The 16,268-nt window shown below is 34.4% G+C and overlaps 1 protein-coding gene across 2 annotated transcripts in view; it reads left to right on the top strand.

Moving 5' to 3' along the window:
- Hasp (Hig-anchoring scaffold protein) overlaps positions 1-16,268 on the top strand; it is a 359,559-nt gene that overhangs the window by 266,628 nt on the left and 76,663 nt on the right. The window contains exons 14-16 of one of the 2 annotated variants that reach the window (XM_089094508.1): positions 7,872-8,078; positions 10,851-11,010; positions 13,313-13,428. In XM_089094508.1, the coding sequence (XP_088950634.1) occupies positions 7,872-8,078; positions 10,851-11,010; positions 13,313-13,428 (483 nt within the window). The remainder of the gene's footprint in view (positions 1-7,871; positions 8,079-10,850; positions 11,011-13,312; positions 13,429-16,268) is intronic. The other variant, XM_089094509.1, reaches the window with a different exon arrangement.

The raw sequence follows: 16,268 nt of genomic DNA, 5'->3' as shown, positions 1-16,268 counted from the left end.
AACTAACCCCCTCTCACGCCCACCTTTTCCCCAAACACATCCAATCAAAATTTTTAGATAGCCATTTTGTTCAGCGTTGTTGATTTCCAGATACAGATTATGTTTTTGAGGACGACACTCCCTGACAGCCCGCAGGGCAAGGGTTGTAAGTTATACCCTGGGGGCATTTAAGCTTTTTATAGAAAGCCTTGTCGTAGAAACTTCAAAAAAGGCTCATTCGATTGGAAATTCAAAGGTCTAGTGCCCTTTTAAATAGTTGAAAGTGATTTGAGGGCAACTAACCCCCCTCTCACGCCCACCATTTCTCCAAAAACATCAATCGAAATTTTGAGAGAGCCATTCTGTTCCACGCAGTTTAAAGTTCAGGAAATTATACCATTGATTAGAACACTCCCCCCACAGTCTTCAGGGCAAGGGTTATAAGTTTTGCCCTGGGGGCATATAAGTTTTTATGGAAATATTTGTAGTAGAAACTTGAAAAAAGGCTCATTCGATTGGAAATTCAAAGGGCTAGTGCCCTCTTTAATAGTCTCGAAAGTGATTTGAGGGCAACTAATCTCTCGCCCACCATTCCCCCAAACACATCCAATCAACATTTTTAGATAGCCATTTTATTCAACGTAGTTTAAAGTTTTTGAAATTAGGTCTTTAAGGATGACAACCCCTCCACCCCCACAGTCCTAACCCCCACGGTCGTAAGCTATGCCCTGGGGCATACAAGGTTTTTATAGAAAGCGATGTTGTAGAAACTTCAAAAGGGCTCATTCAATTGGGAAATAAAAGGGCTAGTGCCCTTTTAATAGTCGAAAGTGATTGAAGGGCAACTAACCCCCCTCTCACGCCCACCATTTCCCCAAACACATCCAATAAAAATTTCGAGAAATCCATTTTGTTCAACGTATTTGAAAGTTCTGGAAATTAGGTCTCTTAGATCAGTACCCTCAGTGCAAGGGTTGTCAGTTATGCCCTGGGGGCATATAAGGTTTATATAGAAAGATGTTGTAGAGATTTCAAAAAGGGCTCATTTGATTGAAAATCGAAATTGCCCTTTTTAATAGTCGAAAGTGAGTGGAGACTAATTAACCCCCCGCTCAAGCCCACCATAGGGCTAGTGTCCTTTTTAATAGTTGAAAGTGATTGGAGAGTGACTTACGCCCCTCTCAAGCCCACCAGTCCCTCAAACACATCCAATCAAAATTGAAATTGCCCTTTTTAATAGTTGAAAGTGAGTGGAGACTGGATAACCCCCCTCTCACGCCCACCATTTCCCCAAACACATTCAATCGAATTTTAGAGATAGCCATTTTGTTAAACGTAGTAGAAAGTTCTGGAAATGATGTATTTGAGGATGACACCCGCCCCCCCCCCTCATAGCCCTTAGGGTAAGGATTGTAATTTATGCCCTGGGGGCACATAAGGTGTTTATAGAAAGCGTTGTCGTAGAAACTCAAAAAGGGCTCATTCGATTGGAAATCGAAAGTCCTAGTGCCCTTTTTAATAGTCGAAAGTGATTGGAAAGCTTGACATTTTTATAGTAAAGATCGATGTGGGTATAACGTGTTATTTGTTTGTTGTTGTTGTTGTTTAGACCAGGGCACTTCGTATCGAAGGAGTTGTCGTAGGAACTTCGAAAAGGGCTCATTCGATTGAAAATAGAAAGGGCTGATGCCCTTTTTAATAGTCGAAAGTGATAGGAGGAAAACTAATACCCCTCCCAGGCCCAGCCTCCCATTTGCCTTTATGTCTAAAAACTAAATGTTACCTTAAGATTAAATCAAAATGCATTGTGTTAATGTTAACTCCCAATAAGGCATCTCAGCAGTATCCCAAGAACGACTGAGGTTATTATGTTCAAACTTTCGGGGCTACTTCCGCTCTTAAAATTTAACCAAATCAAAATAGCCTAAGTGTATCCAAGCTATCAAAGAAAGTAAACAGATTGTTTTGCGAATGGTATCAAGTTTTCCATTTCAGGTCAACTAGAGGAGGTATGAAACTAAATTAAACACTACTATGTGTGTCCAGATTTTTAAAGAGGTGTATGTTGCTAAAATTGCTGAAAATTTTTCTCCAGCATACAAGTAGCAGGCCAAACTATAAATTCCTAAAAAAACGAAAAGATTTAAAGTATTATTTTCTTTTTCCCTGAAAAGACAATTATCAATATAAAACGAACTGAAATTAATTAAAAAGAAATTCCACAAAATAAGCTTTTCAAAGAAAAGTAAAGAACTCAATTAAACAAAAAATGAACAAAATAAAATCAAATAATCTACAAAGCTTGAAACTACCACAAATCAGCATCGATAAATAAATGAAACCCAAAAGGAACAGAAATACAATAAATAACCAAGTCAAATTCAAACCGAGCAGAAATTAACATAAGTTGGGCTCAAAACCCCTATGCCTTCCCAAGGCCAGAACATAATTTGCATTTTACTGAAGAAATGCAAATGAATGTGCATTGCCAGTTTAATATACATATAATGATATTTAGTAATCAAAATGTTAATATTATTTGAATTATTAAAGTTATAAAAGTAAAAACATTTATATTTTTTCAGTAAAGTGAAAATTATATTCTGGCCTTGGGAAGGCATAGGGGTTTTGAGCCCAAATTATTTTAATTTCTGCTTGTTTTGAGTTTGACTTGGTTATTTATTGTAATTACTGTTCGTTTTGGGTTTCATTTATTTATCGATGCTGATTTGTGGTAGTTTCAAGCTTTGTAGATTATTTGGTTTTATTTTTCTCATTTTTTGTCTAATGGAGTTCTTTCCTTTTTTTGGAAAAACTTATTCTGTGGAAAAAGTTCTTTTAATTAATTATCATTAAAGGACGTGGCAACATTCAGATAGTCTAAAACCGATTTATTTGTATTACATACTACGCTCAGAATACAAATGCAGAGTCGCCAGCCGCTGTATGGCTGATATGAGCTATCCAGGTAGTTTAAAGCTAGACTATGCTTACTTAATCTAGGACAACTCCCACAGGAATTAACTTCCTCCAAAATGCACACTAGCATCAGGGCCCGTGTTAAATATGTCCTTCGGCACCGGGTTTTCATTCTTTGCTGTCTAAAATTGGGGTAGCAGCGTGTTAGCTGTCTAAAATTGGGGTAGCAGCGGTCCAGTACCCACGAAAATCAAAGGTGGCTAAGACCGGGTATACAACTAGCTATTTCTTGTGTCAATAAATAAAATTAATCACATGTTTTAATAGTGTGTAAATTTATGTATGGTACTTGTTTCAAATGTAATTTCTATTTTACAACAAGTATGCGCTTTCCTTGCTAAGGGGAGTGGGAGGCATAGAATCTTAGATTTGGTTTCTTTTCAAGCTAAAAACAACTTTGAATGTTTTATAGATAAAAAATTTGACCTATAATAACTAAGTTAATAATGATGTAATTTAATGATAAATAAACGAAATGATAAATAAATTTAGGACTAAGATAAATTTGATTCTTTAGTTCTTGGAAAAGAGGATAGAACCTATTGGCTTTAGGAAGCAATTATCTTTCATATTACCTAATATGATCCTACTACTGTTAATACTGCTTGCAACTCGTTGGAGCACCAATGCACTGAAGGCTAAGACAGCTGCGCATACTCCTCCCTTAATCTATCGAAAGCTTTCCCTTTAACCCCACCAACAAATTTTTAATTTATTTTATATTATTTCTTATCACCTAATCCAATCCCAACCGGGAACAACTTGCTTTTGGTTTGAAGCCCAGGTGGGTAATCAAAAAGCTCATTGGCAATCTATCATATCCTTCACCCTTAAGACGTTGCCTACCTATATTAAACATTCTCTGACAATTGCCTAGAAATTAGGATTGAACCATATTTTGTTTTTTGGACTGAACAAACTGCTTGTTTCTTGATTTACCGTCAGTCAAACAAGTACCTGAAACTATCCTTGACAACTCCCGTGGAAAACGTTCAGCATGTAGTCCTGCAGTTCACAGCACCCACATCTCAGGGCCAAACTTGACCACTGTAATTACTGTGACCTCCAAAATTCAAGTCGTTGCTTGCAGACTTATCTTCTTATTGTTCTGAATTTCTTTCAACCGTGAAAAAAAAACAGTGCAACTTTTATATGTTTATTCCAAATCAATTTTTGTGCAGGCCTGATAAGTGTCATTGCCTTCTTGAATATGAATCAAATTTCCAAGGCTAGTTTTTTTTTCAATATAGATTAAAGAGTGAAATTCAAACTTTAAAAATAACCGAAATTAAATTTGCATTGCATAGGCAACGTGAAATATTGAAGCAACTCCTTGTCGGCTTCACCACCAATAGTGTTGCAGGAGCAACAACTCGGTAAGGCATCCGAGGAATGGATTTAAAAGTATCATATCAACTTTGCAGCCAGTCGGACCCTAGATAAGTCATATCAACTTTGCAGCCAGTCGGTCCCTAGTCGGACCCTATATATATATATATATATATATATATATATATATATATATATATATATATATATATATATATATATATATATATATATATATATATATATATATATATATATATATATATATATATATATATATATATATATATATATATATATATATACATATATATATATATATATATATATATATATATATATATATATATATATATATATATATATATATATATATATGATGTACCTTGTAGTATATTAGAAACAAAAATTGAGTTTGCCAAAAATTGAACTATAAATTTGTGCGTGCAATGCACGCTTAAATGTTTCGGAAAGAAATAAAATGTTGGCAAATTGGCACTAGTATCTAACCATTTGCTCTGGTTTTGTTTCTTCGCTGTCAGTTAAAATCCATAGAAATTATAACTTCAACATAATTCACGAATAGAAATGACTAGTAACAATAGATGGCAGAACTTTTAAAACTTTGGACGGATTAAAACTTGCAATATAACAGTGCTTCCGTTTCACTAATGTGGAAATAAAGTATTTAAGTGCAAAAAAAAGTAGAATAAAGTATACACAATCCGGAAGTAAGTATGCTATTGTGCTTACTATTTGAACAGGAATGTTAACAAAATTGTTTCTTTCGCTATATTACCAGTGTTTCCACTTCCAATTTTTTTAATCACTAAAAGGCTGGTGGAAAATCCCTAGAAACCCCTATTTTCAATGCCAAAATCCCTAAGAGTTTCCCCATTTTCTGATTTCTTTCCATGTTACAAGTAAAGCCTTGTTAGGCTGACTTTTAATAGCATTTTTTCAAGACGACTTAATGTGCAACTCAAGACCTTTTACGTTTACCAAAGTATCTTCTTTTGATGTTTAAAACAATGCTTTGTATTTATCGACTAGTTAAGTTCGGTTTTAATTTATAGATTCCGGGTCCAGATCTCAGATTCTGGACCAATTGAATATATTTTATTTATTTGTTTGTCTTTGTCATTATTTTTTCCTTCTCTATTACTAATTTTGCAACACCCTCGTTTTATTTGAATTGGTACGAAGGATTGGCATGAATGATATCCAACCGGTCGCTTTTTAACGCATTATTTTTTTTTTGAATTTTTTTTTGTTAGTTGTTAATTTTAAGCAGAGTATAGTAGCAAAAATGATCAGTTAAAGCTTGATTTAAGGACAGTGCCTGTATTTCGATCTTGCGAATTATTCAATTTTAAGTAATGTACACAACTACCTGTCTTCTAGTTTTCCAGAAAATGCTGAATATAAACGCACTTTAACTGTATTTAGAAAAATTGATTTAGAATTACCAGATGATAAGATTTAAGAGAAAACACCAAATGCTGAAATTAATACTCTAAGTTATTGTTGTTGTCGCAATCCTCTTCGCCCTTTCCAACGCCTAAAAAAGCGACGCATTTGGACGCATTTACATCAGATTTCACGGACTTCATTTTTTTCCTTAGACTTTTGGTAAAAGTAGAGGAGCCTTTGCTCCTTGCCCAATACTAGGCAGACGTTACTTCAACTAAAGTTACGTTTTTGGGCCTTTTCCTTTTTTTATTTTTAACTGTTTTCGGAACGCTGAAAAGTCTTTCCCCAACGACAATTGAGGAGATAAGTCCAAAAAAAAAAAACCGAAGGACATGAAGAACGCTGGTGACCTTTAGCACTCCACTTGGCGTCTTGATGGATGCCACCCAGTTCCAAAAATCAATCGGGATTCCGCCAGTGAGAAAACTGTCGTCTGGACTAAGCAGCATCAATGCCTGCCACTCTTTTTCAACCAGCCCAAAATCCCACGAGGGGTGCCCGAACTTTTGGCAAAAAAGCTGCAACGATGGAATATCACCATCCAATGCGACTTTTGGGTCTACAATCCAACGAAGTTGTAAATGTCGTGATCAAATACAAACCGGTTGACTAGCTGGGACACAGCTACAATATAAAACTTCTGGGCAATCTCCTCGATACTCTTGCATTTCTCCGTGAACTTTGTATATTTTCCTTTTAAGGAACACAGACGAGCTGTCGCCTCTGGTCCCAGGTAAACCTTAGAGATGGGTAGGAAAAATTCCTATTTTTTAAGGTTTACAGACTGATTTGAATCAATTTGTTTCACATAGTCTTTTACCATGAAATTTTGACAAAGGCTATTCACAACTTCTAGCAGTTCTTTTTTAAGCAAGTAAGATCGTTGTGCATCTGACTGGCACAGAAAATTAAAGTCATTGAATACGCCCAAAGCATAGTCATCAATTTCGAAAAGAATCCTTTGGTATGGATTTTTCAGTGTCAAAAGTGTCTGGTCGTTGCCATGAGTCGGGTTTTGTTCAGCCAGTTCTTGCCAATAAACTTCTAGAGTATGCCATGCTTTCAATATGCTTCTCATAGTTTGTTGCATGGAAAGTCATCTAGTGGGAGCTAGGGCTGGAAACTTCATCTCTTGCTGTTCAGAATAAGGTTATATTGAATATAATCTTATTCAACCTAGTTAGTAATATAAACTTGTGTACCGCTTTTCAGAGTCATATACTATAAATGAACTACTAATTATTCAGAAACTACGTCACTGTGTTCTATTATTGTTTATAATCATTGCAAAAACACTTCATTCTAGGTGACAATAATTTTTCCTACCCTCAAGCGTATCGAATACCAATAAAAGACACACTAGTTGTGCACAGGTTTAAGCTTGTCACCTATGAATGTATTAGTGTTCTAACGAACAATAAATAGAGTATCTAGGGCAGCAGCTCGTACATCTCAATAGTTTTCAATGGAGGGGGTACGGCAGTACCCTCTGAACGCTCCCTCACTGAGGCCTCCCTCATTAATATATGAAGGATGGCACTGTTTTAAAATGCGGGAAACAAGCGTTGAGAAAAGCAAAACTCAAATAGCCATTACACGGTAATTGCCTAACTGACGCTGTATAACTAGGGCTTTCTCATTCCGGAAACTATATTTGAACTTTGGTTTTTTCTGGTTTAGGGGGGGGGGAGGTACCTAGGTTAGGTTCGGTTACGTATTTAATATATGCTATGTCTTACCCCTCCCCCACCCCATAATGTGCAAATACATAGCCGAAATTTGTTTCTAAACTATTATATTTTTATCCTATTTTGTTTTATTTAATTAGCATTAACCAAACTTCACCAATCGCGTGTTTCCCGGATTTTAGAACAGTACCGAAAGGATTATAAAAAGGATTATCCGTTGACCTTGCAAGCCAATTGAACCTGTTTATTTTTTTTTTTTTTTTTTCGTTTATTCAGTTAGCCTACCTGGTTTGAAGAAAAAACTGCGAATATATAGGAAAAAGTGCGAAATATAGTCTGAAAGCCATGTATTAAAATACCATGTATTGACAGTTATAATTAAATTAACATCGAAACAGGTTTAAAAATTGTACTATTTCAAAGAGCACTGCAAAATTGTTGCTGAGGTCAAAGTTACACGACCTGAAAGAGACAGCTCTATATACTACAACACAACAGAAGTGGTAGTAGTTCCACATGGACAGTACCTTGAAATGTCTTGCATGCAGGGCTACAAGATCGAAGGCTCAAAGAAAATTGGATGTTGGCTAGGAGATTTTGATTTGCTTTCTCTCCCTTCGTGTAAAGAAGGTACACCTGTGTCTGACTTCGAATGCTGTGCAGTAGTGTAATTTGATTTTTGCAAAGCTTAGTACTGTAGCATAATTACTATTTCCCTATCATTGGACGATAGATTAGTTGGTTTTTGTTTAATAAATAAAAAAAAGACTGTGCTTTCAATACTTTTTGTCCTGGTATTTTTGGTACTTTTGGTGCTTTCACATAAATCATCAGAATTGTAAATATATAGACTTATTACTCTCCTTTATTTTCCATTAGTAGACCTTTGGACTCGACTTTGCATTTTCTAACACACAAATGTTAGACCGAAAGAAAACCGGTAGTTATAATTTACAGATTTTATGATTCTACGGGTATTTTTAACCTTCTGAAAATTTATGACGTTCGTAGACTCAGGGATGAGAATTTGAGAGAGACTTTCCAGGAACAGTTGAATATTAAATTGGATAATCAAAAATCTGATAATGTAGAAGATGGATGGAATAACTTTAGGAAAATCAGTTGTAAAGTAGCAGATGGTATCTTAGGGGGGAAACCAAGCTATGAATATCAGCGAAAATACTTTAAGTTTAGTAGAGAAGAGGAGGAATTATACAAGAAATATTTAAGAGATAGATGATATGAAAATAAGAGGAATGCAACGAGAGAAGAGAAAGCACTAAAATAGGAACTAAGAAGGTGGAAAGTTGAGGCCATGGCTAAAATTGCTGAAGATGTGGAGGTTGCAGCCAGACGGCACAATAACAAACCATTGTATTGTAATTGCTGAGCCGTGATAATGTTGCAGAAAATGATACAGAAAAAAAAAGAAATTTATGACATTTTGGGAGTAAAGGCACACTTATTTTGAGAGGAAGATTCTTTTCAAAGCAAAAGCGGAAGCTTCCGCCTTCGCTTTGAAAAGAATTAGAGAATTAAACAATATGTAGTTTTTTTTTGGTTTGGTATATAAACTTTTGTTTTAAATTGTTTTAGTTTAGTTTTACTACTGATGACGGTCACTTCATATGTGACCCGAATATCTGGTATTTTTGTGAATTTCTATCACAGTTATCATCATCACTGTCTATTAAAAAGATTTTATCCCTATTTGAACTTTTATTTATAGATATTGTAGATGCGCCCGTTTGAGAACCTGGATGCAGATGGAGTCTTTTGAATTACTTTGAAATTCTTCTCAATATTCCCTGATATATCCAGCTTCATAACCTTAGTCATTCCTGAGATATTGTAAATAAGTCACTTTGACAACCTGGATGCGCTTATGCTCCTTTGGTTTAGTCCTAAAGTAGCAGTAGTAGTGCTAATAATTATTATAGCAGTAGTAGCAGATGCAGTAGCAGTCACAATCGCAGTCAAAATCAGACCATAGTTGTAGTAGTTGCAGTCGTCAGTAGTTTTAGTCATAATCGCAAATAGTCACAGTTACAGATAGTCCCCACCAAGGTCCCAAGTAGTTGCAGTTGTGAAATAAATACTTTTGACGTCAGCCGCTGTTTTGAATGCCAATAAGAACATTCATAAAAAAGTTAGAAGAGAAATGCTAGTATTAGACATATTCCAGAAATAATTCAATCTAGTAGTCAGCTTGGAAATTCTTTTGGTAAATGAATGGAAATTATCCCAGCATGGCAGGGATCCTAAAAGAAAACATTCGACAACATCTCTAAGTCTAAAAACTACATACTAAGTAGTGCTTTTTACACGAAACCAGAATAATGCCTCTATAATTACCACACTCATTCTTATCATCTTGCTTACCGACGGCTTTAATTAGAGTTTTCCTAAAATCACTTTATGCATCCTCTTTTTCAAAAATAATATTCATAATCTTCAGTGACTTATCTCTAACTTCGTAACCACCATATTCAAAAAACTCATTTACCCTTCCAATTTATTAACATGCCAGTACGATATTTTACTATTATGCCGTTTGGTCGTATCTTCCATATCTTTGCAAATTTTGTACGTGGCCTCGACTTTACACCTCCCTAATTCATATTTTAACCCATTTTTACTTTCTTTTAATTTATCTTATTTTCATATAATCTATCACTAAAATATTTCTTGTACAAACCCCTCTTCCTCTAAATTTTAATTAATATTAAACATAAAGCATTTTCACCAATATTCCTAGCTGTGTTTCTAACTTCTTGTGTTTCTAAGATACTATCAGCGACATCACAAACTCTTTTCCTAAAATTATTCCATCAATCTTCTTCATTGTCAAATTTTATACTCTCCAGTTTAGTATTCAATTTTTCTTGGATATTTTTTTCTCAAATTTTCATTCTGCAGTCTACCAGCATCCCATAAGGTTGTTACCGTTCCTAAATTTCAGCTTTAAATTAACCCTAGGCATTACTAGATGGTGATTTTTACTTTTGACATCAATAACCACACTCCGATATACCTTATGATCTTTGCGACTAAAATTCTATTATTAATACCTTCCCAACCTAAACAAGACCTAGCAGCTTCTTTATTCATCATGAGCCCTACTCCCTGCCTATATACCCCATCCTTCCTTCCTGAGTAAAAAATTTCTATGTTACCTAATTTCATGGTTCCTAACCCTGGGATATGAGTTTCTGAAACTCCTAGTAAGTCCAGTTGTAAACTCTTAATAAGTTCTAATAAACTTATAATAATGCAGAAATAAAATTTTCATTGATGGCTTTATGCTACATTGCTTACTAAAATCATATCTGAACTAGCATTACTGTTGTATTGTATTTTGATGTTTAATAAAGGAATTATGACCAATTCGTTCCCTTTCAGTGAATCGCTCACATCGTGGTTTCCAGGTTGGAGGGGATATTATACATAGAGGCATTTTACCACTACATGGATCTAGAAGAAAATCGTGTGGTACACCAACAAGAACCGAAGGGTCGATAATATTCCAAAATGGGGAGCCTATTGGAGAGGAAGAAAGAAGGTGAAACTGGTGCTATTATGATTAATTTTGGAGACTTGGGCTACCCAAAAAATGCTAATTTTTTGTTTTTAACTCTAATTTTGGTTAACTCAAATACAACTCCTGATTTCCATGAATTTAGGATGCCACTGTTTGGATACAACAAAAATTAATAAAATTTCTCCGTGCATACGGTGTCGCTGTTAATATTTCACATCAGCGCCAACAAATACGGAGAAAATTTCTTTTTTCAAAATTTTCACTGCTCTCTTTCTCATAAACAAATAAGAAGAACAACAGGGAATTTTTTTTTTTTTTTTATACAAGACAGTGGAACGCAAATTTAAATGAATATTTCGACCCTATATCCAAGGGCCGTCCTCAGCAAAACAGACAAAGAGAATAAAAACACTATAAAAGAAACTTACATTAAAATTCAATCATTAAAACTGTTTAAAAAAGTTTTAAAACAGCCCTAATATCATTACTTCAAGGAAGTTCAACCAGGACTGGTACTCCAAACGAAATGGACAGAGAACAACTCATTCAGATGGAATTAAAATACATACAGACAAGATTTTAAAGCTAATCTCGCCTTCTTGGCAGCAAGCCTAGAAGGTCTGTTCGTAATAGGTTGAGGGGAGTTATTTACTGGTTTTTTAATATAATTAGTCAAATCATTTTTAATTAAATTGGTGTATAGGGCATTAAGCGAATATTCCCCAAAATCTCTATTTAAAGAAATATTACTATTTATTTTGATTTTAATTTCAATTGCCTCTCGAACAACCTGTTTTATGCCTAAATCATTGCTAATAAGGCAAGTTTCTTCAAAAAGAATTTTATGACTAGGGTTATCATATATGTGACTGCTTAAAGCAGAATCAAAGGAAATGTTTGTACTATTAGAATTTAAAGCTTTAGTTACTGTCTTGTATAAAAAAATTTCCCTGTTGTTCTTCTTATTTGTTTATGATGGAAAGGCAGTGTGGTCTTCGTCGCTATTTGCGTCTAACTCTCTTTCTCAAACTATTTCCTTCCAACGATATGTTGGAAAATAATTTTTATGCATTCTACGATAAAAATACGGCATATTTTTCACGTTCAACACTTCTAGAAAATCATGCCGTATCTCAAAACCTGGTGAATGGATAAATGTTTTTATGTCTTTTATTTTTAAATAAAATGCTTTTTATGAATTCTGTTTTAAGAAATAATTTGCATCACATAATAAATGACGTTTAGTACGTTTCAATGGAGCTTTACGTGGAGCATTTTCATATTCTATCGAAACTTGAGGAGTGACAATGGGTTTGGATTTATGTGTAGGGGGGGGGGCCATATACGCTGGTTATTGAGCAACGAGAGCATGTTAAATTATGCTTCAAACCCGGTTACAGGTGTCATATTTTAGTGTATATACTGGAACAAAAAAAAAAAAAAACCCTGGGGCCGAACTGGACATTTGTTACTCACAAAAATAATAATTATTTTTTCTTTAGTTTGACTATACCATAGGCACTCGGTTGCATATTAATAATGGTATTCAGTTTCTCTTAATTAGTATTACTTCGCTTAGCTCTAACTAAGCACAGGCCTTACATGTAGGCGCTAGGGGTTTGTGTCTGCATCCTGCTGCTATGAGTTGGAACTACATACAAGCTAGAAGAATACCCCCTCCCTCTCCCAAGGAATACAAGCTATAAGAATACCCCCTCCCTCTCCCAAGGAATCAGTTGATTTCCTGTGGAATCTGAGAAAAAATATGTCGTTTGGAATAATTTACTAGCGAATAAAACGCATCTTCTTTAGGGGAACAGGCTTAACCTAATTTAGGGTAAATAGGAATATTTATACTAATGCTCCGTATATTGAAACTATAAAAATGACTCTTAGCTATCCTCTACCATGGAAGAACGTGGAAAAATATACGCTTTCGAAGACTTTCAAGGATTTTAAAACCAGATTTTCGAAAGCGTACAAGACCACTCTGCGCTTCCTAGAAATAATTTTTTGATTTACTAACAGAGGTAGATTTAGGATTTCTTAGGTGGAGAACACTAAGGGGAAGATGGGGAGTCTTAACTATGAGAAATTTATTGCTGTATCTCTCCTTCGTTATTTTCCACGGAAACCAATCAGTGTAAATTTTAAGTTTGTTTATATTTCAAAAGAGTGGAATTCAAACCTTATCCCCCTCCACTTAATCGGGGTAAAGAGCTACTGATCAGATTTTAAAGCTAATATCAAGTAATAATTATTGCATTATTTAAGTGAAATTTTTGCTTTCAATGCATTCTTTTAATTATTATTGCTATAATAGGTTCCCTGATGGTACGGAGGTAGTGTTTCGCTGTGCATTGGGAATTCTTGGAGAGAAAACTACATGGAAAATTATATGTGAAGATGGATTCTGGGTTGGAAAATCGTATTCTTGTGGTAATCGCTTTTCTTCTTTTCTTTCTTTTCATATGAAACTATATATACTATCTTTATATGTGAGTAATAATTGTGTATGTATGTATTTATGTATGCATGTATTTTCTCGAAAACGGATACATATTTTTTCGGGAAATTTGGTATCTTGGGATAATCTTGCACAGAAAAAACGATCTAGATAAGTCAGAAGTCCGATAAAATTGTTAAGAGCCTTAATTTTGACTTTTGCAAAGGACATCATGTACTATGTTATTACATCATATAAGTATTTCTTATGACATCCTGTATGGCATCATGTAATTATTTTCTTATATGATATCATGCATAGCATAAATAAGATTGATGAGTTTCCAACGCTACAGTTATTTATATAATATAATGTCTGCTCAGAGGCCCGAAAAACGAAAATTTGCAGATGCAGTTACTATAAATGATGATTTTTTGGAACCAACACCTGAACTATCAAACGTAATAAGATGTGAAATTTGACATCCTGGACAATCAATTGCGACAACATCAATACGGGAAGCTAAAGCAAGGGCCATTGCTAAATTATCTGAAGTAATCAAAATCCAAAAACGTGTCAAAAATGAAAATGAAGAGCAAAGATACGGGCGGTTAGAAGATATGCGAAAACGACAATTATAGCGTGTTAAAAATGAAATGAAGAGCAAAGACACACGCGGTTGGAAGACATCCGACACCTAACAAGTGAGGCAGTCAAAAATGAAAATGAAGAGCAGCGAGTCAATGAAAATCAACCTGGATAGCGAGAATCAAAACGTCTCAAAATTGAAAATGATAGCGATGATGATTAGGTTTGGGATTTTGACATTGGATAAGGTCATCAATGCCTACCGTACCTTTGTTTAAAAGAAAACAAAAATTCGGCGATATGTATTTCGTAATGACGAAAGATAAGCCGAGGTGTAACGAAGCAAACAAATTGAAATGATAGCGATGATGATTGGGCTCTGGATTTTGACATGGATAAGGTCACCAATACCTACCATACCTTTGAAAATCATAAATATGGACTTGATAAATCGTTGGAAGAAAATAAGCTTTTGTCCCACCACCTGAACAATTAAAAGAAACAAAGGTTCGGTGATATGTCTTTCATAATGACAAAAGACAAGCCAAGGCAAAAGTGGAGTTTTTGTTAAACCAACTGAACAGTTAAAAGAAACAAAGGTGGTCGTCAATGCCTTCCATACCTTGTAAAATCAAAAACATGGACTAGATAAATCGTTGGGAGAAAAAGAAGTTTTGTCCCACCACCTGAAAAATTAAAAGAAACAATGGTTCGGTGAAGTGTCTTTCATAACGACAAAAGACAAGTCGAGACAAAAGTTAATGGTCCAATAAAAAAAATATAATTTTACAAAGGCACCACTTCTAGTTTAAGTTGCATCTGGACGTCATGACATCAATAAAAGGCTAAAATTTTATGTGTTTAGAAGACAAGCGACAGTAAGAACCTATATATAGAAGCCTGCCGAGTGCCCCGTACCTTTGTTAAAAAAACGAAGGTTCGGCGATATGTAGCCTATTTCATAATGACGAAAGATAAGCCGATGTGTAACAAACCAAACAAATTGAAAATGATAGCGATGATGATTGGGTTTTGGATTTTGACATGGATAAGGTCATCAATACCCACCATACTTTTGAAAATCAAAAATATCGACTCGATAAATCGTTGGAAGAAAAAGAATTCTTTTACCGTGGTAATGTGTGGCTGCCCTGTCGCACTCGGCGATACGTCTTTCATAATGACAAAAGACAAGCCAAGGCAAAAGAAGAAAATTTTGTCCCACCATCTGAATAATTAAAAGATACAAAGGTGGTCGTCAATGCCTTCTTTACCTTAAAAAATCAAAATCCGGACTAGATAAATTTTTGGAAGAAAAGGAAGTTTTTGTCCCACCACCTGAACAATTGAAATAATAAAGTTCGGCGATATGTCTTTCATAATGACAAAAGACAAGCCGAGGCCAAAGTTAAAGGTCCAATAAAAAATGTAATTTTACAAAGGTACCATTTCTAACTTAAGGTCATTTTGGGCGTCATGACATCAAGAAAAGGCTCAATTTGTCTGCGTTTAGAATAAAAGCGACAGTGAGAATCTATCTATAAAAACCTGCCGCATGCTGAGTGATATATATATATATATATTTATATATGTATATATATATATATATATATATATATATATATATATATATATATATATATATATATATATATATATATATATATATAATATAATATAATATAATATATATTGAAAACCCGTCGTATACAATAAATGTACAATGACAGAGTATACAAAAATACGAAAAGAGGGAACAAAACGATAATAATAACAACAAAAGCAACAACTTCTTAAATAGTATACAAAATAGTACGAAAAGGGGAAACTGAAAGATAGCATACTCAAAGATTACAACAAAAACAACAATTTCTTTGAAAATAGCAATAAAGACAACAACTTTTGAAAGGAGAAAAAAAAAATAAAATAATAAAAAAATCAAAAAAAAAAAAATAAAAAGGGAAACAAAAGGGAAAATTAAACAAGCAAACTTGCCCACTCGTGCTTTAGAATTGCTGGTTTTATTTTTTGCCGGCTAATAAGGGTCTGAACAGCTAGATTTGGGTCAGCTAGGTTATAGCGCCAAATCAGAAAACTATTTTTTGTCCAAGGTTGCAATTTTAGTAGGTACTTTTCAAAACCGAAAAATACGGAGTGGATTTTAGACTTATCACTGTTTTACAATAAATTCCAGAAAAGTGTTACATATAATATATGTGGCACCGCGGTAGCGGTGTAAATAATT

This window comes from Artemia sp. Qi Xiang Cuo, chromosome 9, assembly GCF_049724085.1.
Source record: "Artemia sp. Qi Xiang Cuo chromosome 9, ASM4972408v1, whole genome shotgun sequence".
NCBI lineage: Eukaryota > Metazoa > Arthropoda > Branchiopoda > Anostraca > Artemiidae > Artemia > Artemia sp. Qi Xiang Cuo.
The sequence above is the reverse complement of the archived record's forward strand: the minus strand, read 5'-3'. Positions and strand labels throughout refer to the sequence as shown.